The sequence below is a fragment of the Apodemus sylvaticus genome, chromosome 4, assembly GCF_947179515.1.
Source record: "Apodemus sylvaticus chromosome 4, mApoSyl1.1, whole genome shotgun sequence".
NCBI lineage: Eukaryota > Metazoa > Chordata > Mammalia > Rodentia > Muridae > Apodemus > Apodemus sylvaticus.
The window spans coordinates 67,739,643-67,766,491 of record NC_067475.1 but is presented as its reverse complement, the minus strand read 5'-3'; the positions used below and the strand labels follow the sequence as shown (position 1 = coordinate 67,766,491).

Sequence of the window (26,849 nt, the reverse complement as noted above, 5' to 3'; positions counted from 1 at the left end):
CTCACAACCATCTGTAATGAGATCTGATGCCCTCTTCTGGGGTGTCTGAAGACAGCTACAGTGTACACAACAAACAAACAAACAAACAAGTAAATAAAACAAAAAACAAAACCCAAAATAGAGCCTAACGGAGGTTTAGAGATGGCAGGAAAGGACCAATGCAGAACTACAAAGAAAGTGTCAAAAGTCTTTAGCTGAAGTATCTAATTGTTGCTTGTTCAAAATAGGGTCTCAATTGTAGCTTTGGCTAATCTGGTACTTTCTGTGTAATTTAGGGTGACATTAAGCTCAAGATATTCCTCCTGACTCAGCCTTCTGAGTGCTGAGATTACAAATACATACCACTGTGTCTGTCTCTGAAATATCTACTTTTATAAAAGGAAAACTTTCTTATCTAATGGGAGCTAAAAATTATTAGCTATATGTGAAGGAAATTAATTTACCAAAAGAGATTTATGAAATAGATTGGTTTTGTATGGATAACTAACACAGATAGTACAGTAGTTTGATTTTTCCTTCTTTCTGACTTTTTTAGTCACTAGATACAAATAATTGACAAATGACCAATTAGGAACTGAATAGTTGGCAGAGGTCTGGGAGTTACTAAAGGTTAGCGAATTGGCCTTTGAGAAATAGTGTGTTTTACAATTAGTGTAGCTGTTGATTTGTTATTGTTTTGTTAGTAGTAGTATGTGTATATGAAACTAAGCAATCAGTTTTTAAAGGGCTCAAGTAGAACTTTTATTTTTGTAGGATATCTTAAAAGTTGACTTCATTGAAAACCCAATCTTGGCTGAGTGTGGTGGCACATGCCTTTAATCCCAGAACTCAGAAGGGGAGCGGGGCGGCAGGCAGATCTCTCTGAGGCTAGCCTGGTCTACATAGTGAGTTCTAGGACAGCCAGGGCTACAGAGAGAAACCATAACTCAAAAGCCAAAGCCAAAGTTAACAACAAAAACCCAAGAAAACCCAACCTTGGGTCATTCTTAGCCCTAACTACTAAAAGGAAAAAGAAAAAAAGGTAAGTAAAGTATACATTAATCTAAAACAAACAAGCCGGGTGGTGGTGGCGCACACCTGTAATCCCAGCACTCTGGGAGGCAGAGACAGGCGGATTTCTGAGTTTGAAGCCAGCCTTGTCTACAGAGTTCCAGGACAGCAAGGGCTACACAGAGAAACCCTGTCTCGGAAAAACCAAATTCAAATAAAATAAAATAAAACAAACAAAAAAAAATGTTGCTTTAGGCATAGTAGTATAGGCCTATAATCCCAGCTACTTGGGAAGCTGAGACAGGAGGATTGCAAGGTCAGTCAGTGCCTATTTGGGTTACAGAATGAGTTCAAGGTTAGCTTGAACTACATAGTGAGACTTGTCTTTAAAAAAAACAAAGAAACGACAACAACAAATCCCAAAACAAAAATGAGCAGGGCTGGAAATATGTCTTCCTTGGTAGAGTGCTTGCCTAGTGTGCATGGAGACTTTCACTGAATTCCCAGCCCTGCATAAACAGGTGTGGTGGTCAGTCTCTATTGCCAATGCTTGTGATACAGAAAAAGTAAGACCACTAGTTCAAAGTCACGGGCAACACATGGGAATTCAAGGCCAGCCTGGGCTTTCTCAAGACACAAAATACTCCCCACCCCTATTCCCAACACACACACACACACACACACACATACACACACACACACAGAGAGAGAGAGAGAGAGAGAGAGAGAGAGAGAGAGGAGAAAGAGGAGAGAGAGACTTGTAGGACTGGAGGGGTTGTTGGGTCCTGGTGGAGTTAAGAGTATCGTGACAAGGATTTGGGCACAAAGTAGGCAGTTTACATTTCTTAAGGATATATCATGTATTACTCTAAAGATTATAAATATTTATAATCCAAACAAAAGTTATGAACTATGTATTTTCATTTTATATGTGAAGAAAATGTGGCACAAAATAGTTGTATTCCAGGGTTACACAGTCCTAAAATGTTAGATCTAGATTTGTAACAAGAAGTGTCTGAACCCAGAGTCAATTCTTTGAGTGTGGAGTTGAGAGAGTCTGGGCAGTGAGGGTGGACTCATGTATGAGTGACTAGATTGGCCATGTTCTTCCATCCTCTGCAGATGATGTGTGCTATTAGAGTAGGTACTGGTCTCTGTTGTGGGTAGACTGACTTGTAAATAGTCTGCTTAGTTACCTTGTACTGTGTGATGTTGAGGGAACCCCCAAGCCTCTGTGAGCTTGTCATTATGTGTAATATGAGGTTAATGATATTAACCTCCTAGAGTTGTTTGAAAATTTAAGTGAAATAATTTCACTTAAATGAGTTAATTTCTTTAACTTTGTTTCAATTAAATGTTACATGGGTCCTTCGAGAGTGGAAGTTGGTCATATTCTCTTTCTTTCTGAAAGGTTACATTTTTGTGTTTTGGAAGGACCTGTATTAACTAAAGACTGCCTGCCAAAACAATCATTCATCTCTCCCTCCCACCTTAGGAAGAATTGTGTCCCTGCCCTCCTCTCTCTCTGTCTGGATTCCTAGGAGTTGACATCATAAGCATGGAGAAGTCTCTGACCTTTGAAAATTCTTGAATCTTAAATGTGTATGTGTTTTTTTTCAGTGAGGTTTGAGAGGAGTTGGAGTAGACACAGAGGCTGCTCCAGTGCACTGGTGGGGCCAGAGAGAGCGTGCAGGGTGAGAACATGGAGGCTTAGGAGCATGGTGACAGGAGTTTCTCAAGCACTTCAGCAGAGATCTGTTAGCTCCCAACAGCATTTAAGCTCAGGTTCTTCTCTCTTACTAAGTTGTTGGGGACTTAGTATGTACAGATGGGCTTTAATGCAGTGTTAGTCGGAGGTAAAGCAATCATTAGGGAAGAGAAGCTATACCAACTAAAATGTCTTAAAGATAAGCCATTGTAAATTTACCTATGTGTAATACTGTGTGTGTGTGTGTGTGTGCACGTGCGCACGTGCGCGTTGTGTTTGTCCTTCTGTCTGTAGTTGAGCTCTATACAAATACACAAATATATTTCAGTTTATTGGAATGAAAATTGTGTACCTGGTAGTGAATGAGACCCAGGAGAATTAAAATAGGTTTTGCCCTCATATTGCTGCTGTTTAGTGGAGACACAAACATGTAAATAAACAAAATCTTTGTGCTATGGGGAAATGGTGATGTGGAAGGCAAAGTTCTGTTGTGAATACCAAGGGGAAAGTGGAGTTCAGAGAATACTTTGCAAATGAGGTGGCACTGAGATGGGTCTTCGAGAATAGGAAGAAGCCCAGCAGTCCTTTCAGTCTGCACAGCGACTGAGATCTGAAGTACACTTGGTGGAGCTAATGGGAGGGAGAGCCCAGTCATGAAGGGCTTTTGTGTGGTATATAGCATTTAGATGTTAAATTTTGCTCATGGAGCCTTTGAAGAATTTTGAGCACTGGGATGTATTGTCACGTTAAATAATTCTTTATAGTAGATGTTTATAGAGATTGATCAGGTATATCAGATGTTTATAGAGATTGATTATTTATAGAGATTGAACCCAAGGAAGTTCTTTTCTGGGTCCCAGTTTTCAAAAGAGATATAAAAGCTTGTTAAAGGCATTGGATGGATTTAACATCCAATATAAAGGTATATTTGAAAAGCTGTGTGAGTGGTAATTGATGAGGGTAAGGCAGAAGAGGAAAAGACAGCATGCTTTCCTGGCTTGCAGCTCAGTGCTTGGAGTGATGCTCCATTTGCTAGATTAGAAAATACTGCGATAGCTGGAAATGGTGGAGGAGAGAGAGGAGAGAAGAATTTGTTTTTAATGTCTAGGTTGAAGTGTCTGGGGCTTCTCGAGCAAGGCAGAAAGAATTTGATACTCTGGATATCTTTAAAAATCAACAACATTTGGGTGGCCAGGATTGAAAATGAAGTTTCTCAAAGAGATGCTGCAGAGTTAGAAATGGAGGGCTTATGGCAAGAACTGTGCTTACCTTGGTGCAGTACTAGGCAGAGTCCCCAAGGTGATCTAGGAGGCTACAAGGAGAGCTGAGGAGGAGGAGGATTGTGGTGATGGTTCCTGGGATGCCACTGTCCTCCTGGAGAAGCCCATTGGAGAAGGGTGAGAACTAAGCATAGGTTAAGAAAGTAGCGACAGGGGAATACTATAGTTAGGAAGGGGACAGTAACATCTTATTCATTATTCTATTGCTGTGAGGACACCACAGTCAAGGCAGCTCCCAGAAAACAGCATTCAAGTAGGACTTGCTTACAGTTCAGAGGTTTAATCCATTATCATGGTGGGGAGCATGGTGTACTTAAGTGTCAGAGCAGTAGCTGAAGAGTTCCAAACTGCTCCACAGGCAGAGAGAGAAACAGAGAGACAATCCTGGCTTGGCCTGGGCCTCAGCGCCTACCCCCCAGGGACACACTTCTTCCTAACCCACTGCTTGTTGACTAAGCATTCAAATATATGAGCCTGTGGGGGTCATTCTTATTCAAACCACCACAAAAGTGCAAGAAGGGGGAGGTGGGGGGATCTAAAGGAGGTCCTTTTTGCCTTGCTTTATCATTTTCTTTTGTTTTTGTTTTTGTTTTGTTTGTTTGTTTCTTTTCCAGTGAGAGCAAGATCCTTTGCTAAGAGTAAGTGAGACAGCCGGTGGTGGTGGTGGTGGTGCACACCTTTAATCCCAGCACTTGGGAGGCAGAGGCCAGCCTGGTCTACAGAGTGAGTTCCAGGACAGCCAGGGCTACACAGAGAAACCCTGTCTCGGAAAAACAAACAAACAAACAAACAAAACCCAAAAAACAAAAAAGAGTAAGTGAGACAGCTTCTTGGCTAGGAGGCTCAGGGGAAGTGGTGAAGGTGTGAGATGGTCCTGAGACAACTGCGTGCTGTAACAGTCAAGTGGAAGACAATGGTGTTTTGATGAAAGAGAAAACTAAATCCACTTTATTTGGCATATTGATCTATAGAATTATTTGATCTTATGCTCAGTAACTCCAACTAGTGGTAGAGAAATTGAGTAGCTTATCCCTCCGAGTTGGGTAGCTAAAACAGAGTGATAAAGAAACTAGGCCTTTCCCAGCCCTTAGGAGGCAGAGGCAGGCGGATTTCTGAGTTCAAGGCCAGCCTGGTCTACAGAGTGAGTTCCAGGACAGCCAGGGCTATACAGAGAAACCCTGTCTCAAAAACCAAAAAAAAAAAAAGAAACTAGGTCTTACCAACCAAAGAGTATGTATAATACATGGAGGATCCATGGTTCCAAATACACATGTAACAGGGGATGGCCTTATCCAGCATCGGAGGGAGGAGAGACGCTTGGTCCTGTGGAGGCTTAATGCCCCAGTAGGGGGATGCTAGAGCAGGTGAGGCAGGAGTAGGTTGGTGGGTGGGTGGGTGGGTGGGTGGAGGAAAAGAGGAGGGGGAAGAGAAGGGACAGGATGAGGAGGTTGTAGAGGGGAAACCTGGAAGGGAGCTCTCATTTGAGATGTAAATGAATAAAATGATTTAAAAAAAGAGTAGAAAACTGCAAAGTGGTATTTAAGGCACACAATTCGTTGAACTTTGTTATCAGAGTGATAAGAAATCTTAAAAATGCCTAACTTTACTTTTAGATCTTTAAATTTTTGTAAATTCATTAAAATAAACGTTTACATAAATCATTTCAAATTAAAAAGCTATGTAGATCAATTAAAAAAGAAAGAAAGAAAGAAGCTGGGCGGTGGTGGCGCACGCCTGTAATCCCAGCACTTGGGAGGCAGAAGCAGGCGGATTTCTGAGTTCAAGGCCAGCCTGGTCTACAGAGTGAGTTCCAGGACAGCCAGGGCCACACAGAGAAACCCTGTCTCGAGGAGAGAGAGAGAGAGAGAGAGAGAGAGAGAGAGAGAGAGAGAGAGAGAGAGAGAGAGAAAGAAGGAAAGAAGGAAAGAAGGAAAGAAGGAAAGAAAGAATCTAGGTTTTGAGAAGTAGAAGTGGCCTAGTGGTTAAGAGCACTTGTTGCTCTTGGAGAAAACCTGAGTTTGGTTCCCAACACCCACATGGTGGCTCACAACTATCTATAATTCTAGGCTCTAGGAATCCAGTGACCTTTTCTGGCCTCTGAGCACCAGACATATATGTAATACACATACATACTTGTAGATAAAACACTCATGCATAAAGTGAAAATAAATAAATCTTTTAAAAAGGAGCTAGTTTTTTCCCCCGATTATTTAAATGATCAATAATTGGTTTCCCTTTCAAGTCTGCAAGAAGGGACAAGAAGAGAGTCTATTCAGGTTTCCTACTCTCTGCTATCATCGTAACATACTTCATCATATCTCCTTAGCATTAATTTCCTAAGTCCACAGTGCTGTTTGAGTTTCTTCCCACCAGAATCAGTATGATTGTAACAACAGCAAAGGCAAAAGTCTTTAAAACCTTTTCATTCTGGTGTGTTAATAATTCATTTCTGATTCTTTTCCACCCATGCTCGCAACTCAAGAACCTCAAGCTTTACCAGGGTTTATCTACTGTGTCCTGTCTGTGTTTTCTACAGCTCTCACCTCTCACAGAGTTCAGAGTTTTGATATTGGCTTGGAGCCATCTTAATCCCAGACTGTCTCTCCAGTTGCTCACTGTCCAGTTCTTAGTTTAGTACCAGGTCCCTGTGGCGGCTTCTTCCTCCTTACGGGAGAACTTCTCTCCTCTCTGGTATTTATTATTATAAGATTTTATAATTTTTTCCTTTTTATTGTAGATGTTTTATAAACATGGGAACTGTGTCTGGTTCACTGTTGATGTTTAATCTTGAGCATAGTACCCAATGTTCCGTTGGCAGTTGATGGACTTTTTATTGTCCCAAGCATAATGCGGTTAAGGAATAAATGTCCTAGAGACTAACAAAGTCGTTTTAGAATGGAGAAGAGCTGGAAGCTGGGTGTGGTGGTTGCACATGTAATCCTCATACCCAGGAGGCAAAGGTAGAAAGGAAGATCACAAGTGGGAGGCCAGCCTGGGTTATAGAGGATGCTCTGGGCCATTGAAGGCTATGTAGAGGCACTGTCTTTAAGAAAAAAAAAAAGTAGAGTAAAATGCTAGACTGCCAGAGGAAATGGTTCAGGAAATGGCAGAGTTTACATCTGAATTATCTCAATAGAGATGAAGGTTTTTAGATATTATGAAACTCTAAGGTAGATGGATTACAGATGAGCATTAAAATTTCTCAGGAAAATGATAGGACTTGAAGTGAGGACACAGGAGCCTTTAGCCAGTGCGACTGTGCTCCCTTTCTGTGTCAGCCGTCATCCCTTTGGAAACAGTGGAGGCTAGCAGGAAGAGATGCATCCAGACTTTCTACATTCAGACAAGCTATTCACCTGGCTTTTTGCTTTCATTGTTGAGCAATAAGACAGTGTGTGTGACAGTTGGCAGGAGGTGTTGCTAGGGATCCAACCCAGTACCTTTTGTGTGCTGCTGAGTGCACAGATGTTGTGTTGTCATTGAAAGAGCTTAAGGAATACTAACTTGTTCCTTTTAGTTCTTGGTTTCTGTCTTCAGGAGAGCATGGAGGCGAAGCAGGGGCAAGAAGGTGCTCTGTCTGTGCAGCATGTTGAGTTTAAGTTATGGTCAGCACCAACATTTAGAAATGATATAGGTACAAGTCACTACAGACCCAAGGGAAGAGTCTGTAAAGCCACCTGGCTTATGAGAATGATGTCGGGCTGCAACAGGTAATTGTGTAAAGTACTACTTAATTCCTGCTGCAAAGTCCATCCTCACGAGTTAATTTTGTTGTTCAGTAGAACTGAATAAGAACCATTATATGAACATTATTAGAGGGAGGAGTGTAGCGATAGGTTTGGCTTTTATTTAGAAAAAAACAACTTGGATCTGAAAGTAATGAGCTCCCTGTCAGAGCTTGTATTCACTTGGGAACTGGACGATCGGCTAGAGATGTAAAAGAAGAGTTCTTTGGTGGGGTCAGACATGGGACTGAGTAATTGGTGACAGCCCTTCTACTAGGAAAACTGGATGTTTTTCTATAAACCACACAGTCAACAAATATTTGAGTGCTGCCTCCCTTTTATTTGAAAAGCTGAAGGTTATGTTTGGTTCTTTGTTTGGGGTTTCCCTTTCTGTGTGTGAGACAGAGCTAGCTGAGTCTTGGCTTCAGTATCCTCATTTGGAATTTGAGAAGCATCAGCCAGGTGTTGTGATGTTGTAACTTGAGCTGTTGTCCTTACCTGTTGGGCGAAGGGCACAGTCCACAGCATGTATTGGAGAATCCAATACAAGAATGAACTGCTAAGAAGATTGCTTTAGTGCTTCACATTTTTGCTGAAGAGCCAGTCTTTCCAGATAAGGGTTATTTGTTTACTTTAGAAGTTTGGAATCGATGGCCTACCTTCCGTTACCATGTGAGACCCCAATGCCAGGACACCAGTGTTTCTGTTTGCTTCTCCCTCAGGAGCCTGGACCTGGCTGGAAATTGTTTGCATGCCTGTGGCTCAGTCAAGCCTCCTTCGTTCCACTGAACGTGTGTGTGCTGTTGCATCTTTCCATGTCCTTCAGAAAGCTGTTCCAGTAGTTTAGGATATTGAAACAGATGGAAATTAGAATTTGTTTATAATTAATGTAGTCACCAGGTATTTACTGACTGCCTATTATATTGTAGATACCTTGCTCAGTATTGGGCTAGGGATATGAATAAGTCATGCCTTGTAGCCATTGATATCTTGTATTATTAGAGCACTAAAAGGAACAGTGATGTTTCTTTTTCAGAAAACAAAAAAAAACAAAATCCAAAGAACTACCACCAACAAAACAATTCAGTTATCAGGTTAGAGACTTATAATTTTTATAACCCACAAAAATTTGCTATTTGCTTTACTAGATCCAAAAATGTAGAAAAATGGGATCAGATCATACTACTAAACAAGTTGTATTCAGGGATAGAAGAGGAGGGAAGAAAAAAATCTCTGGGGGTTCGTTCTTAGGCTTTAGGTTTTCAGAGGAATGTTTTGTCTGGGTCATCTGTTTTCAACAATTCTGGTTTTGTCTTTTCCAAAAAAGATGATTAGTGGGTGCAGTGAGGCAGTTGGATACCTGGGCAGGCATGTTATGAACAAGCCCCTTCTACGGAACACTGTAAGACTGATGAGTGTGGTCAGAGGTGGTTCTCCGCCCTAGTGTGCTTTCTCAGCTGGGACTATTAACCGCAGAGGAATGTGGGCATGGTACCAGGCCATCAGGTCAGGGACATAGTTTCTGCTAAAGTCAAGTCTGAAAGAAGGGATCTTTTCTCAGGTAAGCTGGCACTCGTTTGTCCTGGGAGGAGAAATCCTTTCTGATTGTGTTTCCTGAGTTCTGCAGTTAGCCACTGTTGTGATGGGCTCTCCACTCAGAGTGTGGAATAGCTTGTTATTTTGAGTAGTTTCAGCATTCAGTTTATTCTTCCTGTTTTCTCAGCTAGCATGAGAATATTAGTCAGCCCTGAAGTCCGAAAATATTAGTCAGCCCTGAAGTCATCTGTTGTATAGTGTTCATTTGTTTAATAAGTATCTACTAAGGGAATAATATGCCTTGTAATGTGTCTAGTAATTCATTCTAGGAATATATCGGTAAAGAGGACACAGAACTTCCTGCTTCCAAACATTTGACATGAAAATCAAAGGCTAGGCAGCAAGTGATTAAAGTAAGTTCAGAAGAAAACCAAGGCGTGGTGGCACATGCCTGTAATGTCAGCGTTCAAAAGGCTGAGACAGGGTGATTGCTGCACGTTTGAGGTTAGCCTGAGCTACACACTGAAGCATTGTCTACAAAACCAAAATCCTTAATAATAAACATGTTTCAGGAGGGAAATGAGCCTGGTGCCATCTAGGGAACATTGCAGACTGGAGAACTTTTTAGGGCAGCAGCAGCTGCCTCCTTCCTTTAGACTGGAGAGGCAGACTTGGCACTAGGGTGGGTATAGAGCACTCACTTCCTGGTGTATACAGCCCCTGGACTGCATCCTCAGCGCCTCCCTCCTTAAACAGCAAAGCAAACAAAAGAACTAGAAGCAAAGCTTTGTTGAGTGGTTTGTAGTTATTGTAGGCATTAAAATATTGTTACCAAAGAAATGAAATATGATTCTTAATGAAAAAATTTTAAATTCTTTGTTTCAAAATTTAGTTTGTACGAAAGAACCAGAATAGTGTTTACCATTCACTAAGAGACTGTTGAAGTTGGCCTGTGATGATGCTGTTCTGGGTACTTGAGCCTTGTGCATGTTTCTCCCTTTCAGGCCAGAGCCTGGATTTTGATCTATGTTCTGCTCACATCCTGCTGCCTGAGAGGACTTGATGACCCCATGACCCTGGACATGGATGCTGTCCTGTCGGATTTTGTTCGTTCCACAGGTGCAGAGCCAGGGCTGGCTCGAGATCTTCTAGAAGGTAAGGAGAGAGTGAGAAAAGAGAAAGCAAAATCTCATATTATTAGGGTGATTTGGAACATTTTAAGGTGATCAGAAAAATGTTTTGAGTGTTGTACGCCCTCCATTTTAGTTGCTTCTGTTGATCTACTTTGTGTGATCCACCATAGTTCTAAAACCACAAATTCCCCGGTCACCTTTTCTGTATTGAGTAGCTTTCTTCACCGTGAATTTATGTTCAGGTAAGTCAAGAGGAAAGTTAGATTAGCCCACTAGAATATCATAAGGAAAAACACCTGATCTTGACCTCTAGCCTTTATACACACACTATACATATATACACCCACTTGTTCTAGCCTCTATATGTACTTATATGCACACACCACACATATATACCACACACATGCCCAACAACACACTCAAAATTAAGAAAAAATAAAAATAAAATCATCCTCTTAAAAGAGGATGTGTTGGGGCTGGAGAGATCCTTCCGAAGGTCCTGAGTTCAAATCCTAGCAACCACATGGTGGCTCATAACCATCTGTAATGAGAGGTCTGATGTCCTCTTCTGGGGTGTCTAAACACAGCAACAGTGTACTTACATATGATAAATACATCTTTAAAAAAAAAAGAGGCTGTGTTTCATTGTGTGTGCAGTGTACCCAGTATATGCAAGGTACTTGATGTATTATTCTCTTAGCTGCTGTGGTATATAATTGCAGTGAAATTACATAGGATTTGAACCTTGACCGCTTTTCAGAGTGACTCTTAATAATTATGTTATAAATACTTCTTGCATGTTGTTAACACTCATAAAATTTAAAAAAAAAAAAAAAAAGCTAAGGGTGTTGTGAATGTGAAGAAGGAAATCTCATTTAGCTTTCAGGAAGAAATAGCTTACAAGGTGACCCTAAGAGGAAAGAGGATGATGTAATGGAGTGGTGAGTGAGATGGGATGAGTGGGCCAGGAGTGATGGGGGCTGGCAGGGTGCACAGGTAGCAGAGTATGGGCGCGTTTATTCGCCATAGGAAGGAATTTATAACCTGAGTTCACTGGAAGTAAAGTTTTTAATAGTGTAAGAATGGTTTTTAGAGTTTAAGTGTTTAATATGTTTTAATAGGTTATATTAAAGGTAGGCATTGCTAAACCAGGTAAGAATATTACCATAGTTTAGGTGAGAGATAATGGTGACTTAGACTGCAGTGTTGGTGAGAGGGAAAGGAGCTGATGGAGTTAGATACTAGTTAGATACTAGTTAGTAGCTGGAGAGATGCTTTAGCAGTTAAGAGTATTTGCTCTTAAGAGAACTTGGATTCAGTTCTCAGTACCCACATAGTGACTCACAACTGTCCACAACTTTAGTTGGCCTCTTTGGACACCAGGCAGGCATGCGATGCACATACATACATGTAGACAGAACATTCATACACACAAAATAAATAAATACAGTTTTCAAAAGGTACCATTTAGAAAGGGTATCAAAGAACTTGTTATTGTTATCTCTTTCTTTAGCTTGTTAATTTTCTTTAAAAAGTTAACTCTTAGCTGGGCGGTGGTGGTGCACGCCTCTAATCCCAGCACTCTGGGAGGCAGAGGCAGGTGGATTTCTGAGTTTGAGACCAGCCTGGTCTACAGAGTGAGTTCCAGGACAGCCAGGGCTACACAGAGAAAACCTGTCTTGGAATAAAAAAAACAAAAACAAAAACAAAAACAAAAACAAAAAAACCAAACAAACAAAAAAAAAAAGTTAACTCTTTCCTAGGCATGGTGTCACATAATCCTAGCACTCAGGAGGCAGAGCCAAGCAGATCTCTTGAGTTCAAGGCAGGACTAGTCTACACAATAAAACCCTGTCTCCAAAACAAAACAAGAAAAAGTTAACTTGCCTGGCAGTGGTGGTGCACGCCTGTAATCCCAGCCCTTGGGAGGCAGAGGCAGGCAGATTTTTGAGTTTGAGGCCAGCCTGGTCTACAGAGTAAGGACTACACAGAGAAACCCTTTCTTGGGGGGAAAAAGAAAGAAAAAGAAAAAGAAAAAGTTAACTTTGGTTTTGGTTGTAGTACAAAGAATAAATGAGAAGAAATGAGAGATTAGGAGTAGAGACTCATTAGAAAATCTTATCAGAGAGTTTCCCTGTTAGAGGGACAAAGGAAGGACACACTGTACCCATTTACCACATAGGTAAGCATATGAAGACTTGGATTAGGACAGAGATAATAAGAACAGACGAGGACTGGGTTGGAGAGTTACCTAAGCAACCCTCTGAGTAGCTGAGCTGAGGGAGAAGACAGGAGGGCCTGCGCAGCAGTGAGGAGCTGCTGCTGAAGGCCTGGGGCCTGGGGAGATTGTGATGCTGTTACTGATTTAGGGGTCACAAGAGGAAGAGGGGTACAAGTTTGGAGAGATGATTAACATTCGGTGCTGGACATGCTGGTGGTAAGAGGTCCTGAGGACTTTAAAGAGTTTCCTAACATTTGGAAATGCATATCTAGTTCTCAAGATGGGCTGTTTATTAGTACACAAGTTGATTTAGGGGAAATATTCTCTATTTATCTAGTAAATGTTTATTGAGTTTCTACTAGATGCCAGGTTTTATTCTGGATGCTTGTACTAAACAAAAACCCCTTCCCTAATGCTGTAGGAAAGACAGTTAGTGTACAAGGAGTATGTGTATAGTTTATATGCATTATGTTCAAGGGTATGGAGGTCTATGGAAAAAGATGAGCTGAGTATTGAGGTAAACATGATTTTAAACTGGGCAGTCAGAGGAGAACTTAGGTATTTGAACAGATACCTGAAGCTTACAAAGATTTAGCTATGTGGATATGCTGGAGAAAAGTGTCTTATATGCTGTAAGAATAGTCAGTGGGTGGAGAGCAGTCTTGATGTGGTCTAGCAACAGCAAGGAGGCCAGCGGACACCAGAACAGAGCATAAAGAGTGAGAGTTGAGAGGGTTAGAATTAAGGCAGCAAGCATGAAGAGTTAGTAGAGCTTAACAGGAGGGTTAGACAACAGTGACAACAGAAGGAGTAGTGCATCTGAGATTCTGCTCATAAAGCACCATTTGTGTGCTTGCAACTCATTTAACCTTCTGAACAGCACCCTGCTGCAGGCACACCACTGTACAGCCTTTTCTGGGGAGTCTGCTTCTATCCAGAGAAGGGAGCAGATCACCCAAGTCTACCCGCAGAACCAGAGCTTATTTGAGGTTCCTTCAGGAGCTTGGGTAGCATGCCAAGGATATGGGTAACTGTGGGCAGCTATACCACCAGACTCTGTTTTCTCAGCAGTTGTTAAATGCTTACATATTTTTGGGCAGCAGAGGAACCTTATAAACCTTATTAGCCTCATTACCATCTCCCCTACCAAGAGAAAATGATAATAATTAATAATAATAATAATAATAAACAACCCAGATTGTTTTTATTTTATATGTATGTGCATGCCTAATGTCCAAGGAAGTTAGAAGAGGATGTTGGATGGCAATGGTCACATCCAGCCTGGAGGAAACCGTCACATGGCATACTAGTATTATTATCTATATTTTTCACAAATAAATTGCAGCACAGAAGAAAAAGGCAGAAAATAGGAGAGGCTGTAGAAAGCCTTCAGTATTGGGCCAAGGAGCCTTTTGTAGTAGTAATGAATCATCACATAAAGATTTCTAACACAGACCTAAATGTGCTTTAGAAAAATGAATCTTGTGAGATTCCTTGAGTAGATTGGCAGTGTAGGATACTGGGTGAAAAGTTAAACCAAGGCTGTAGCAGCTAGAGTAACAGAAGTGCAGACAGTTCAACCTGTGTTAAATAATTTAAATAGAGAAAGTGATGGGAAAACTCCATCCCGTAGTCATTTCAAACACAGTGCTGTTTTAAAGCGGGAGCCGTCCAGCTAGCGCCTTGTGCCATGTCATCTCGCAGCTCCGCACTGGGGACGTCACTCTGTATGTACTCTTAAGTGTCTTAGGACATCCTAGAGTCTTCCGAGCCTACTACAAACTAACTGAGACTTTGAGCAAGTTTTGGTACTTCTGTAAGCTTGTTCCCTTTGTCTGTGAAAGAAGTAACATTTTATGTAACCAGGTCTCAAAAAGGGTTCTTTGAGTTTAGAGACAAAGTTTTACCATTGTGTACCTTATATAGGAAATAGACAATAAAGAAAATTGGTGTTTCACATTGAAGAAAGTTAAAGTGCAAGGAGAAGAAAGTTAAAATAAAATTGTACTGTACATGAATATGATGTTATTAGGTTAATTTTGACAGGAGGTGTTCTGAAACTGAGTCTTAGGTAGCTCGGACTGGCTTCAAAACTTCCAATCCTCCTGCCTCAGCCTCCTGAGGTTTCGCTTTATAAGCTTGTGCTGCCAGACCTAGTTTGCTTAATTGTGCTAGGATGTTTAGAATGGTCTTCCTGGCCGGGCGGTGGCGGCACACACCTGTAATCCCAGCACTCTAGGAGGCAGAGGCAGGTGGATTTCTGAGTTCGAGGCCAGCCTGGTTTACATAGTGAGTTCTAGGACAGCCAGGGCTACACAGAGAAAAAAACAAATCCAAAAAACCAGAGAGAGAGAGAGAGAGAAAGAAAAGAATGGTCTTTCTGTGTCTTCCCTAGTTTCTTTTTTTTTTTTTTTTTTTTTTTTTTTTTTTGGTTTTTTCGAGACAGGGTTTCTCTGTGTAGCCCTGGCTGTCCTGGAACTCACTTTGTAGACCAGGCTGGCCTCGAACTCAGAAATCCACCTGCCTCTGCCTCCCAAGTGCTGGGATTAAAGGCATGTGCCACCACCGCCCGGCTCCCTAGTTTCTTAATACTCTGGATCTATTATATGTTTCTTGTTTTTTCTCCTGTTAGGAAAGAACTGGGATGTGAGTGCTGCCCTCAGTGATTTTGAACAGTTGCGCCAAGTCCATGCTGGGAACCTGTCCCCACCCTTTAGTGGAGGGAGTACTTGCCCTAAGACCCCTGAAAAAGGGGGTTCGGATAGAGAGCCCACTCGCCCTTCTCGGCCCATCCTTCAGAGACAGGATGACATCATTCAAGGTATTGCTCAGAGGACTAAGGTTTTGTATGTGGAGTAGGAAGTACCTGTGTGTTCCTTTAGAGAGATTCTCATTCCTTCCTCTCTTCCCAGCCAAACCCAACAGTTACTTTGTAACTCTCTGTAAATGACCTGAGACCGTAGTGCATTCTTTGCATCATCTCTGGCCAGTACTGGGTGAGGACACCTGCCTAGCATTGGAGCCCCTTTCCCCTTGTGATACTCACCCAAGTACTTGAAGCTGTGCAAACATAATATTACATTGACCAATTTTGCTCATAATGTTACATGGGCTGGGACATTGCAGGTGCCCTGTACTTAAAACAGAATTATTTGGGGAAGCACAGTTTACATTAGTGCTTTACTCTCTGGCATATTAAAATTTGACTCTCTAAATTTCTGACAAATATGTATATCAATAAAAGTTACAGAAAGTCATATAGATGTAATTAGTGATACTTTTTAGTCTCTTTTCTTTAATGGAGACCCTTTCTACATCCTTTAAGACCCTAGGGAGATTCTTTGCCAAAATCCAGCCTAATGAAAGCCCATTTCTCTTCCTTGTTTTTCCCATTAAAAAAAAATGACTAAGTTGCTAAGTGAACAGCTCACATTCATATTGAAAAATGGGAGTCACAGATAAAGTCATAGGAAAAGGAAGGTTAGGGAAACCCCAGACAAGGCTAGAAAGAAGGATACGTTTTTGGTATCCTTCTTTTTGTATTTGTATTTGGCTTGAGAAAAAATAGGAAGTTGAGAAGTAGCTGGCTAGATACAATTTTTCCTTGACTGGAAACTGTCAAACAGTAAGTACCCTACATCTGTGGCGAATTCTCAGAGAGAATTGTGTATGTTCTAAGGCGACTCCGTTTCTCATTGCAGAAAAACGCCTGTCTAGGGGCATCTCCCACGCCAGCTCCAGCATTGTTTCCCTCGCTCGCTCCCATGTCTCCTCCAATGGTGGGGGTGGGGGGAGCAGTGAGCACCCCCTGGAAATGCCCATCTGTGCCTTCCAGCTTCCAGACCTCACTGTGTACAAAGAAGACTTCCGCAGCTTCATAGAGAGGGACCTCATTGAGCAGTCCATGCTGGTTGCCCTGGAACAAGCAGGTCAGTGGGTGTCTTCTCCTCAGCGTTATCTCCTCTACATAAAGCCTTCGTCAGTAGCCTCCTCTTTAAGTGTAAGATTGATTTCTGTCAGATAGGACTCAGGTACATGTACTGAGATAAAGAATAAAAATTAGCTAGGTATTGGGGAAGGGGATTGGAACAAAATTTAGACACTTTGAAAAGTTCCTATTTAATAGAAGGAAAACCAGATATGTATGTAAAAGGTTTAGTGATTGATACCTAAAAATCAATATGTGAACAAAAATAATTGATTACAGTTGGCTATTCAGCACCTTTGCAAAAACAGAGGACCAAAGCTGTGACGATGCACTGTAAGTCACATGTATTCCTGTGAATCTTTCCCTTACATTTATTTACTTTATTAACTGACTCCATTTTAAATTAACATTAACTTAATTTGGGTAAGCAAGATAGCTCCGTGGGTAAAGGCATTTGCCACCAAGGCCTGACACTTGAGTTTGATCCTTGGCACCCACACTGTAGAAGGAGAGACCTGACGTCCTCAGGTTGTTTTCTCATCTCCACACAGTGCTGTGACATGCACATGTGCCGATGTTTGTAAACGCCACACTAAATAAAGGTAATTAAGAAAAATAACTAGTGTAAAACAGTATGGCAGCTGGGAATTTGGGGAAGAATTTATGTATTAAAAAAAAATCCTTGCAGGAGTGATAGGGATTGAAAAAGACCAGGCTTGGTAGTATATACCTTTGTTCAGTCTCAGCATCCGGAGCCTGAAGCAGGCAGATCTTTTCTGAGTTTGAGGCCATATATCAAGCTCTGCGCCAGCCATGGGTACATAGTGAGATTCTGTCTCAAAAGAGAAAAAATTAAAAAAAAATCCCCATGGTGGACTAGAGAGATGGCTCCACACTTACGAGCCCCGGCTTCCAGATGGCTGAGGTTTTGTCTCCAGTGCTCACGGCAGCTCACTGTCTGCAACTCTAGTTCCAGGAGATCCGGTACCCTTTTCTGACCTCTGAGGATGCCAGGCATTCCTGTGGGATGTAGACGTACAAACCGACAAAACACTCAGACACATGCCTTAAATGAATATATTTTAAAAAATTTTAAGTTCCTATGGAGAAAAGATTGGAGGTGGGAGCAGGGACAGGGGGCTTTTCCACTCTGTATCCAGTGTTAATTGTATCTGGGTCTGAAATCATAAGCTGTTTCTTTCCTTTTGTGGACCTTAATTGCTCAAGAAAATTTTGAAGTGTCATTTGTAAAATCATCCCTCCTGTGAATGGATTTGGGAGGTTGCTGTTCACAGTTGAATACAATTTGCGTGGGTCATTTATGCACTTTGACTTTTTGCTTATAACTTTAAAGCCACAACACATATCTGCTGAGTACTGCCATATACGATGCAGGACATATACACATAAATAAATAAATGATACAGGGTATATATACTTTGCATAGCTTTTTCTTTGTTGATTCAATTAAGCTGAGCTTTGCTGCTAATGTACATAGTGGTCTCGTGGCCAGAGAGAAGGCATCGGCCACACTAAATAGCTCAGCATTTCAGCCTGGGCATTATTGACATTTGGTACCAAGTAATTCTTTGTTGTACAAGCTTCCTTGACTATTATATTACACTCAGAAGCATTGCTGGTCTGTATGTACCAGAGACCAGAAGTACACATCTTTCCACCAACTGCAGGAAACAAACAGGTCTTCTCCATTGTGTAATGATCCCACGGACAGCATTGTTGTTACTTAAGACACAATGATCTAATTAGTCATGTTCTACAGATTCTAACTATAAAAAGATATAAAGTCATAGAGACTGAGCTTAATGCTATATTCCTGTAATCTCAGCACTTAGGATATAGAGGCAGATGTATCAGGAGTTCAAGGCTAGCCTCAACTGCATAGTGGGTTCAAAACTCTGTCTCAATTGCAGGAGACCATGTTTCTTCATCAGCAGCAGCAGCATCATCATACAACAACACAGAGCATGCATTATCTATTGGGAGGCTGAGGCAGAAGGATCATGAGTTCAAAGCCAACCTGGTCTATGTAGCAAGACCCTGTCTCAAAAAAAGAACTAGTAGTTTTATACTGACAGTCTTTGTAATCTACTTCTCTCCCTTTCTCCTGCTGCCATGTCTGCAGGGCGTTTGAATTGGTGGGTCAGTGTGGACTCTACCTGCCAGAGGCTGCTCCCTTTAGCAACTACCGGGGATGGGAACTGCCTCCTGCATGCTGCATCTCTTGGTGAGTCTCAAAAGTGGCTTCCCTCCCTGTACAGAGAAAGCAGTTGAGTCAAGTATCATGCATAGGATTTCATCTTACACTTCATCCCAGGTAGACATGATGGTTCACACCAAGTCTTAGGGGATGAGAGAACTCTGCCTTAGCTTTTTGTCCTCAGAGGTGGGAACACTGGGGCTCCTTACTGTAGGTGCTGCTCCGAGCTGAGCTTGCATAGCAGTGAGCATAGTCATCGAGCTTGTGCGGCTGTGTGTACAGTGGCAAGATTATACTTACTGCTTCCTTTAGTATATAAAAATACATGTTTTCATTGGCCTTTTTGACACGTTAAATTATTAAGCCTACTCATAACTCCATATATTTATTCTTAGCTTTGGAAGGGATTCCCATTTTCTAGCCATTTCATCATGCTATAGGTGTGTGGTATCATACCAGTTTTACCAGCTGTTGTATTTTGGTTTGTTAGGTTTGCTGAGGAGTCACGGCTTCTTAGAAGTTTGTGGAATAAGTTATATCCCGCTCCTCTTGAGACCCTGGATTTGATTCTTAGCGCCACAAAACAAAGGCTGGATTAGTAAGTGAGTCAGGACAAAGTGTCCTATGCCTTGCTTTCTCCCCACAGGGATGTGGGGTTTCCATGACAGAGACTTGGTGCTGAGGAAAGCGCTGTACGCACTGATGGAGAAGGGGGTGGAGAAGGAAGCACTGAGAAGGCGCTGGAGGTGGCAGCAGACACAGCAGAATAAAGAGGTAGGTGAGCTTGGGCGGGCGCCTTCTTTCCACAGTCCCCCACCAGGAACCAGAGAGAACTGTCTCCTGGTGCTGAAGACTGAGTCTTGTGTGTCTTCCTGAAAATTGCAGAACATGCAGGTAATGCAATAGACAAGCACCTCCTGATCAGCTGTGAGGGCTGAACCCAGCAGGTCAAGGCCTCTGCCCACAACAGTGCTTTCCCAAGCCTCGTAGGTACTCAGAGTTCTTAGTAGAGGATTTGTTTGTTCGTTTTCATTTTTAATGAGCTCAGATAAGTTTAGGATTTTTGTAGCTTGTTTTTAGTGTAAGGCTAGACAATTTATTCACTCCTTTGTTGGGTGCAGGGTGCATACATCACTGCAGTGTGTGTGAAGGTCAGAGGACACCTTGTGCAAGTTCTCTTTCTTTTGTGTGGATTACAGGGATCAAAATTCAGATTATTGAGCTTGGTGGCAAATGCATTTATCTGCTAAGCTGTCTATCCCACCTGCCTGATTAATTTTGAGACCCTCCCCCCTTCTTTCCCCTTCCCTTCCCTCTCTTCTTCTCTCTCACCCTCTTCCTCCTCTTCCTTCCCCTTCCCTCCTCTCCCCTTGCTCTGTAACCCAGGCTAGCCTGGGATTCATTACACAGTCCAAGCTCTCATTGAATTTGTAACAGTTCTGCCTCAATTTCCCAGTTGCTGGGATTATATGGGTAAATCATAATTTCTAGCTTTTTAATTCTCTAAAAAAAATCATGTGTTTATTCGTTTATTACTTATCTATTTCATATGCATGTGTGTGCGGTATGTAGAAGTGAAGAGACAGCTTGTAGGAATTGGTTTGTTTTCACTGCATGGGATCTGGAGATGGATCAGGTTTTCAGCTGTGGTGGCTAACTTGCCACCCATGGTTTTTTTTTTTTTTTCCTCTTTTTTTGGTTTTTTTGGATTTGCTTTTTTCAAGACAGGGTTTCTCTGTATAGCCCTGGCTGTCCTGGAACTCACTCTGTAGACCAGGCTGGCCTCAAACTCAGAAATCCGCCTGCCTCTGCCTCCCAGAGTGCTGGGATTACAGGCGTGCGCCACCACTGCCCGGCTGCCACCCATGTTTTTAATTATGTAAATGCTTGAATGTTTTTACAGTCTGCAACTTTGCTTTAATTTGGTAAAAAAATGTAAAAGGATACTGGTTAAATTGAATTTAAATATTACCATTCTGGGATTTGGCAGGTATTTGATTACTTTTATATAAGAAAGTAGTGATGGAGTTTCATGTTCTGTCTCTACACCAGGAACTGGGAAAACTACAACTATTTCCTTAGTTTGGGTTTTTGAAAGTTTCACTGAAAGACAGCTTTGCCTATTTTGGGTGTGGCTGTAGCTGCTTTCTTTATTCAAGCACAGAATTTAGAGTGACATATGGCCACAGAGCATGACATTGTGTGTGTTATCTGGTTCTCTATAGAAGCTGACCGTTCCTGTAAGAATGACATCATGTGTTTACATAAATAGGCTTCTCTGTTTCCTTGTCTCTTTCTCTTTCCTCCTCTCTCTCTCCTTTTCTCCCCCTCCCTCCCTCACCCCTCTGTATCTTCCATATTAGTATACCTTGTTTTCATGTGTAACTGATATGTATTTTTATTTCATATATATATGTTTGTACATGTGCATGGAAATGCCTTTGGATGACAGCAGAAGGTGTCAGACCTTCTGGAACTAGAATTGCAGCAGGCAGTTGTGAGCAGCACAGTGTGGGTGCCAGAATCTGAAGTGTTCTGAACTGTTGGGCCATCTGTATAGTCCCTGACTTTGGATTATTTTTGTTTTTGTTTTTGCTTTTTGCCATGCTTTGACTAATTACTTATGACACTGGATATGGGAATGTCTTTTCAGAGGTTCTTTTTTTTCCTGTATTGTCTCTCCCCATCTCCAAGTTTCATTGTTCCATTATAACTGGCGATAATACACAACTAAAGTTTTGTTTTTTAGCCATTTGGAATTTTACATCTAAACATGTAAGGTTATATGTCAGTGTGGGACTCAGAAGTTACAGTGGTTCCTGATATAGCTCTTGCCACATGACCATGAGGACCAAAGTTCAGATTCCCAGAATCCATAATAAAGCTATAGAGGTTGGTGGCTGCCTATAATCTCAGTACTTAGGGGGCAAGAGATGGGACCCCAAGGACAAAGGGGCAGGCACCTAGATTTGCTGACCTTGGCAAGCTGCAGGTTCAGTAGAAGATCTGTCTCCATAATAAAGAGATCAATCAAGGAAGACATTGAGATCAACTTCTGGCTTTCATACACACAGACACACACACAGACACACTGTTGTGTTTCTTTAAAACAAAGAACTCATTGTTTTGGCTGTAGAAATGTTCAGTGGTTGTGAACACTTGTTTCTCTTATAGAGGATAGGTGTTTGGTTCCCTGTACCCACATTAGGTGGATCACAACCACTTGTAACTTCAGCTTTATGGAATATGATACACTCTTCTGGCCTTTGTGGACCCCCACACTTATATGACTGATGGAGACAAATAAATACAAAATAAATCTTTGAAAAAAATTATACCTATATCCTTGATCATTCACTTTTGCTCCAGAGATAGAATCCACAGGGAAAAGACACAAGTTGACATTCTTTTTTTCCCCTCTTGAAACAAGGTTTCTCTGTAGCCCAGGCTGTCCTGGAACTCACTCTGTAGACTAGGCTGGCCTTGAACCATCTGTCTCTGCCTCCTGGGTGCTGGGACTAAAGGTGTGCATCGATTGCTGCCACCGTCACCTGGCCACAAGTTGATATTCTCATCACCCAAAGCAGGAGTGGTCCTCAGAGAAAGTGCTTTTCCTGAGCTAGACCCAAGATGGTCTAGACTTTGGAAATCAAACAAAATCAAACAAAATCAATAATCACTTTATCTTCTTGCTGAGTATAAATTATAGCTGAATGTCAGCTTTGACCACACCAGGGACAAGACAAGACCTCATCAGAGCAAAGCGGATATTAAGTGGGAGTAATAGCAAAAGTAAAATAAGAGTGTTCAATCTGATTATTAAATCTATTAAAGACAGGCTTAGATTATGAAAGTATGTATCCAGGAGAGCCAGAAATACCCAAGTTGTTATGTTTTCTGCCCTTTCTTCGGGGTGTGCACAGAAAATAGTGGCTAGTGAAGGAGGGTCACTCCCTATGGTGGCATCATGCTGCCCCTCTCACACTGGAAATGTGCTGTGCACAGTTGTCTTGCTTGAGCGTTGATGACTTCATCCATTACTTGGGAGCAGGAAGAAGACAAAGTAATGACCTGAGATGCTTCTTTTAGCTTTCTGATAACAAAACCCAAATGAAATCAGTCTTTATTTTCTGGGCTTCCTTGTTTTGTGTTGAATGAGATTGGTGGTGAAACCTGTTAAGAGTGCCTGCCACCTAGTGGCTGTATACATTAAAACAGGAAGCAGGATTGGATTGTAGCTCAGCACTTGATCTTGTAGAGGAGTTCTGTCAGTTCACAGCTGTCCATAACTCCAGTTCCAGGGGGACCAGTGTTCTCTTCTGACCTCATTGGGCACCAGCAAGCATGCGGTGCACATTCATTTATGCAGGCAAAATACTTGTACATAAAATAAAATTAACCTTAAAAAAAAAAAAAGGCCAGGTGGTAGTGGCACATGCTTTTAATCCCAGTACTCCAGAGGCAGAGACAGGCATATCTCTTGAGTTCTAGATCTCAGCCTGGTCTTCAGAATGAGTTCCAGGACAGCCAGGGCTACACAGTGAAACCCTGCCTTGAAAACCCAAACCAAGAATAAAACAAACAGGAAAAACCACCACCAGGAGTAGGTAACGGAGAGAAGGAGTGAGAGGCAGGTTCTCCTGGATGTTTATCAGGGAACATTTCATATATAACCTTTGCATTGTCCTTTTTATGTTTACTGAAATCTATGATGGCATTTTACAAGTTGCAAATTTCTTTGCCTTTTTATTAAAGTAAAATATGCTCACAGTATCACTGGTCCCTATTACATTTGTTCTGCTGCTGCCGTGTGCTCAGTGTGACTGCAGACACTCTGTCAGAGTCTGAACTAGCCCAGTCTGCCTCCAGCTTACTATGTAGCTGAGGATGACTCACCGTAAACTTCTTGTCTTCTTGCCTCTACCTGAGTGCCAGGATTATCCCAGTTTATCTGACGCTGCAGATGACACCCAGGGCTTCCTGCATGCTAGGCAAGCACTCACCACCTGAGCTGCGCCACGGGGTTACCCAGGGACACCATGTCTCAGAAATCAAGAAGGCAGCGCAAAGTATTTGTATTGGTGTATGGTATCCTTTAATTAAAAAATTATAACTATGTAGCATGGATTTATTGATTATTGACCATATAATAGGCATTGGGCCATGTTTCATAAAACAGGATTCTTTCTTGTAGAGCAATAGAATAAAATAGACCACTAAAAACATAGAGCAAAATAGACCAAGTGTGGCTTCTTGGTAGCCCTGGTAGGCTTGGGAACCATAGGGATCTGTCCGTCTCTGCCTCCTGCATGCTGAGATGTATGCCAGTCTTTATAGAATAATACAGAGCATTTTCAAAGGGACGTTCAGAGGAGGGAATGGCTGGTTTGCTAGGGAGGTTTAGAAAGACTCCTTAGAGGAGGGTTTGCTCTTAAGGATTAGGCATTATTTACCAGGAGCATAGGGAGTGGTCATTGCAGGCAGTAGAAACAAAGGAGCAGAGAATGAGGCACTGCCCATCAGGAGCAAATACTTATGGGGGTTGGGGAGGAGGTAGGCCTTGTATACGATGGGCAGTGGAGAATTACTATTACCAGGAAACAAATTATTAGATTTTGATCACTGGGAAAAAAATATAGTATCCCAATACTGCTGGATTTGAGGAGTTTGTGGGGTGACTGAGAGAAGAGACAGTTTAGTAACTTCCTGGGTTTTAGTTTGGATATTTGGGTGATAATTGTTGCATGTAAAGAGACAGGAGTTAAGTTTTAAATTTTAAAATACAGAATTTAGAGTTACTGTGGATAAGTGGTGGTTTTCAGTGAACTGGCTATGTTAACATAGTAATTAAAAGGAGGGCTGGAGAGATGGCTCAGCGGTTAAGAGCACTAACTGCTCTTCCAGAGGTCCTGAGTTCAAATCTCAGCAATCACATGGTAGCTCACAACCAGATCTGATGCCCTCTTCTGGTGTGTCTGAAGATAGACAGCTACAGTGTACTTACATATAATAAATAAATAAAATCTTAGAAAGAAAGAAAGAAACAAACAAACAAATAAACAAACAAAAGGAATTTTGGGCCTGGGAGGGTCAATTGCAGAGTCCTGCACATATTGATGTAGTAGATATGATTGCAGCCTATGACGATATAACCCAGAGGAAAGCAAGACTCAAATAGTTACCAAAACTCCAGTTTTGTGGGGAAGGGAATTCAGATACTAAGAGAAAGCAGTCGTGTGGAAGCTAAAGTAGAATGTGTAAAAGGAAAAGAGATACACAAAGGCTGTAAGAGATGAGAACCAGAGTCCATCGGATCTATCAGTCAGGTGAAGCATGTGGACGGGGCAGTGGCGTAGAGAGTGGAATAGAGTCAGATTGCAGTGAGCGAAGAGGAGCAGAGGATTAAGAAATGTGAGATTACTAAACATGGTGGCATGAACCTATAATGCCAGCATTTGGGAGATAGATGCAGGAGGATCAGAATTACAAGGCCAACCTCCATATGTAGTTAATTCAGTATCAGTCTACATTACATAAGATTCTAGCTCAAAAGGAAACAAAATGGGGCATGGTGTTACATGCCTTTAATCCTAGCACTCCAGAGGCAGAGGCAGGCCGGTCTCTAAGAGTTCTAGGCCAGCCTGGTCTATATAGGGAATTCCAGGACACCAGGCCTACACAGTGAAACCCTCTCTCAAAACCAACCAAACAACCAGCCAAACAGCCAACCCATTTTATGGGTCTTCGCTCTGAAAAGGAGAAAAAAATTGATTTAGTACAAGTGTAAAGCAAGTGCTAAGAGAATAGAGAGCACCTGTAACACTAAGAGGGTTTGGGGAGGTATTGCCTTTTAGAACTGAGCCTCTGTTTACCTGCGCCTTCATTACTGCACGGTCTCTTTTACAGTCAGGACTGGTGTATACAGAAGATGAGTGGCAGAAGGAATGGAATGAATTGATCAAACTTGCCTCAAGTGAACCCAGAATGCATCTGGGTACTAACGGAGCTAGTGGTGGTGGGTAAGTGTGTCTCGGTGAGGGAGCGGGGATCATCCAAGGAGCCAGTTCTTCCTTCTGTCTACTGTATGAATCCCAGAGATTGAGCTTAGTTCTTAGGAACTAAGAACCTTTACCCATGTCACCAGCCCCTTCCTTCAGATCTGTAACACCATTCTGGCACCATACCTTTTCTTGGGTTTCCCTATTAGTAAAACGGAAGTAGCACCAACCATGTAGACGAGAGCTATCTGTTGTGGAAGCTTTGGGGCTAGAAAACCAGGGCAGGGCTTTCTTTTCCTTTGCCTTGGAACTGGTCTCAGGACTTGGTTTGTTTCTTCCTCCTCCCTTCGGCTGTGCCTCCCCCGTTCTCTTTCCCACAACTGTAGAGTGGAGAGTTCAGAGGAGCCGGTGTATGAGAGCCTAGAGGAGTTCCATGTCTTCGTCCTTGCTCACGTGCTCAAGAGGCCCATAGTGGTCGTGGCAGACACCATGCTGAGGGACTCCGGAGGGGAAGGTGAGTCAGCCGCTCATCTTCATTCTCCCTCAAAGCTCCTATGTGTGGAGCCTTGGGCTATACATTAAAACAGTTAAAACTTCTCAAGAGATTCAAGCAAAAGCTCTTGGGATTAATTGGGATGGGATGCTCAGTTGAAAAGTGGGATTAAAGGGCTGGAGAAGTGGCTCAACAAGCTTGAGCTGCTCTTGCAGGGGACCCAAGTTGAGTTCTGAGCACCCACATTGGGTAGCTCACACCTGTCTATAACTCCATCTCCAGGGCACCTGACATTCACACACCCATGTCCATGCCCCCACACAAACACCCATGAGTATGCATGATTTAAAATAATAAGTCTTTCAGAGAGAAGTAGGGTAGAGAAACTGAAGTAGGCAAGTGTCTCAGCTTGGTAATAACTTACGTGGTTTCCTACAGCATTTGCCCCTATCCCATTTGGAGGGATCTATTTGCCATTGGAGGTCCCAGCCAGCCAGTGTCACCGATCCCCTCTGGTGCTCGCCTATGATCAGGCCCACTTCTCTGCGCTTGTGTCGATGGAGCAGAAGGACAGCGCCAAGGAACAAGGTGCAGCGCCCAGTCAGTCTGTGGCTGGTTT

General features: G+C 42.2%; 1 protein-coding gene across 6 annotated transcripts in view; it reads left to right on the top strand.

Annotated features, from left to right (window-relative positions):
• Window positions 1–26,849, top strand: part of Otud7b (OTU deubiquitinase 7B) — a 53,194-nt gene that overhangs the window by 18,951 nt on the left and 7,394 nt on the right. For 4 of the 6 annotated variants that reach the window (XM_052179721.1, XM_052179719.1, XM_052179717.1 and 1 more), the window contains 8 exons: window positions 10,244–10,394; window positions 15,226–15,414; window positions 16,295–16,522; window positions 18,665–18,766; window positions 19,386–19,513; window positions 25,646–25,758; window positions 26,124–26,251; window positions 26,669–26,818. In XM_052179721.1, coding sequence (XP_052035681.1) covers window positions 10,310–10,394; window positions 15,226–15,414; window positions 16,295–16,522; window positions 18,665–18,766; window positions 19,386–19,513; window positions 25,646–25,758; window positions 26,124–26,251; window positions 26,669–26,818 — 1,123 coding nt within the window. In that variant the 5' untranslated portion in view covers window positions 10,244–10,309. Of the gene's footprint in view, window positions 1–4,637; window positions 4,792–8,774; window positions 8,798–10,243; window positions 10,395–15,225; window positions 15,415–16,294; window positions 16,523–18,664; window positions 18,767–19,385; window positions 19,514–25,645; window positions 25,759–26,123; window positions 26,252–26,668; window positions 26,819–26,849 lie in introns of those variants that run through there. The other 2 variants (XM_052179722.1, XM_052179720.1) reach the window with 2 other exon arrangements.